The 2716-nt window shown below is 44.2% G+C and overlaps 1 protein-coding gene across 1 annotated transcript; it reads right to left on the bottom strand.

The window, feature by feature from the left end:
* Positions 1-263: 263 nt before the first annotated feature.
* LOC122193859 lies at positions 264-2039 on the bottom strand. The gene is given in 2 exon segments (XM_042894759.1): positions 264-1579; positions 1581-2039. Coding segments are annotated over 2 exon segments (1548 nt in total). The 3' UTR covers positions 264-490.
* Between the last annotated feature and the right edge of the window lie 677 nt (positions 2040-2716).

Below are 2716 nucleotides of genomic sequence, written 5' to 3'. Positions count from 1 at the left end.
CTAGCATGATCAAATCTTCAGTATTTCTGTCACAAAACACAAATGATTAAAATCAGCTATTAGCCTTTTTGTGCTCTGTCAAGGTCCCACGGGGATCTTCTGTAAAATAAAACAAGACACCGACTTGCCCTTTTTGGGCTTTGTTAATATGGTTAAAAAATGAGGGAACAATCCAGCAAGTGTTGATTTCGTATTCCTTTTTCGGGGTATCTTTAGCCTTCCGAAGATACTTGTTAAGGGATCCTGTTAAGGTTAGGGGAAACTGGCCTCAGGTTAGCTGAGTCAATCGACACAGTCTGGCCAGGGAGGTAACAGTGTTTCCCTAGCTTATCAGCTACTGGATCGTGACTCACAGGGATAACTGGCAAGAGTGGTGAGGCCTTTGGACAGAAGGTGTTAAATCGACGATCTTGTTTCCCTTTGTTGTGAGCTTTCTCATGCATCCACCCTTCACCGCCCCCACCCCGCTCACTTGGGAGGGGCGAAGACGTCAGTTTTCTAATGGCTTGGATAGCCGTTCAGGTTCCTTGGGAGAGACCCTAGGACCTGGGGTTTTGCTTTCCCCGAGATTCTGGAGCTTTTGTTCTGGCCACCAGTTAACTAATTTCTCTAACCTGACAGTGGGTAACCCATTCATCAAATCTCGTGGAACACCCTTTTGCCAGCCAAGTGTCCAGAGACAATTACGTTTATGATCAATATTTTGCCTACCTGTTTTTACTGACAGTGAGACCCTTCCAGTCCCACTGAGCTTTGGGCTAGGAGGCCTGGGGGCAAGGCTGACCGCTGCAAGTCTTACTTCTCTTGGCTCAAATTTAGTGGAGGAAGAAACCACTGGCCCATATTTCCTTCCATAGTTAATTAACTCTTGGGCAACTTCTCCCCACGTCCATACTTTGTTTCCTGACTGCAGATGGTTGGGGGTTACAGTTCCTTCTAACACTGGCTGGGTTCTCTCTCCCTGAGACATAGCCTCTATTTTTCCTTGCAGTTGTATACCTATAGGTTTTAACGACTCTGGAAGCCCCCTAATTAAAGCAGTCATTCTCTCAGGATCAACAGGCATCATCATAGGTGATTCATGGTGTGGCTGCAGCTTTCTATCATACATCATTTGGAGACAAGCAGCCTTTTGAACACTCTCTACTAACTGATCAACTGTTCCAGTAATGGCAAGAGGGTCTCCCCGTTCTAAAGGGTTGAGACCACCTGCCCAATAGGCAGCCCTTTGCGTTAAGGACCAGGGAGCATGACTGTTGCCAGTAGTTAAAAATACTCCTGGTCCCCAATAACCCTCTGCTTCCTTTTCTGTTAACCGAATCTGGTCGCCACCAGTAAGACTAACCCTCCATACATATTCTGTCTCAGATTCCTTTGGAGAGCGGCTAAAATCTTTCTTCAATTTTGCTAGTTCAGTGGCTGAGAAGGGAATTTCCTTAACATTCATTTGAGGATCTAGATCCTCACTGTTATCGAATGTGTATTCAGTTTTTATCAAAGGACGCAATGGGGCTATTGGAGTTTCTAATTTATCTAGCCTTTCCTTCATTCCTGGTAGTTCCACCTGAGGAAAAGTTTTTTTCTCGAGGCAAACTGTGGGTGACGGTATGACTGGCATGCTTACACGTTAGCAGTTCCTTAAAAGCCATTTGCAACAAAGCCGAATTACGTTTCTCTCTTTCTAATTGTTCCTCGAGGTTAACTATTTGATTCTGCAGAGTTTTCACCAATTCTTGTGTTACTTTAACCGATTCCTGTAGTGCTTCTATGGTTTGGAGTTCTGCCGAATGCTTTTCATTACGGAACTCCACAGCAGCTTTTAAAGTAGCCCCGAGTACGGCACAAATAAACGACTTTCCTTTTCCAGCTCGTGTACGAGCTTCATTCTGTAAGACACTAATGCGGTCCGAAACACTCTGCAAATTATGCCAATTTTGGCGCGCCCAGTCCACCCCTGACAAAGAGGGACGAGCACCATGCTTTTCTAAAAGGTCAAATAACACATCTTCACTTTTCATACTGGCATTACTGTCGCTCATTTTTTCAATATAATGAAAGACCAACACTAAGGGAGGAGAAGGTACACGTATTCAAAAGCTCAGTTACTTCTCACCGCTCCTCCCAGGAAGATACACCACACCTAAACAAATGCAAATGATTCAATCACTCCTCCTTTCTTTGAGGGAGCACAAAAAATGTGAAGCTAAAGCAACACTTCCTAGGTTTCGATAGAGTAAATAAAACTTCTTGGAGAGGCACACACGTTTAAGTAACAAAATATCACTTCCTCACTTCCCCAAGAGGCGCGTGCACGCAGGCACACACACACACACACACACACACACACACACACACACAAAAAGGTTCAAGTTTCGCACTTCAGTTACAAGATACTTAAAATCGCAAAATTCAGAGAGGTCTTCTCGAGGAGGCACACACTTAATCAAAATGCAAGTATTCAAAATACGTCCCCGAGAGGTACACACATAAAAGGTAAAGTTTCAGAATATGGAGCGGTCTTCCTGGAGAAGGACTCACGTCAAAATTTTCAAAACTATCGCTCCTTGCAACTCCAGGAGGTGCACACAGAAAAAAAAGGTTTCAAACTATATCTGGAAGGACAACACTCTCACAGCGGGTATCCTGCAACGACTACGCCATTAAATAAATGTCTCGCTCCAATTTATAGGAGGGAGAGGAGGTTCTTTTATTATCT

Source organism: Lagopus leucura, unplaced genomic scaffold, assembly GCF_019238085.1.
Source record: "Lagopus leucura isolate 7727_CA_CO unplaced genomic scaffold, USGS_WTPT01 33871-0_obj-0_obj, whole genome shotgun sequence".
Lineage (NCBI taxonomy): Eukaryota > Metazoa > Chordata > Aves > Galliformes > Phasianidae > Lagopus > Lagopus leucura.
The sequence above is the reverse complement of the archived record's forward strand: the minus strand, read 5'-3'. Positions and strand labels throughout refer to the sequence as shown.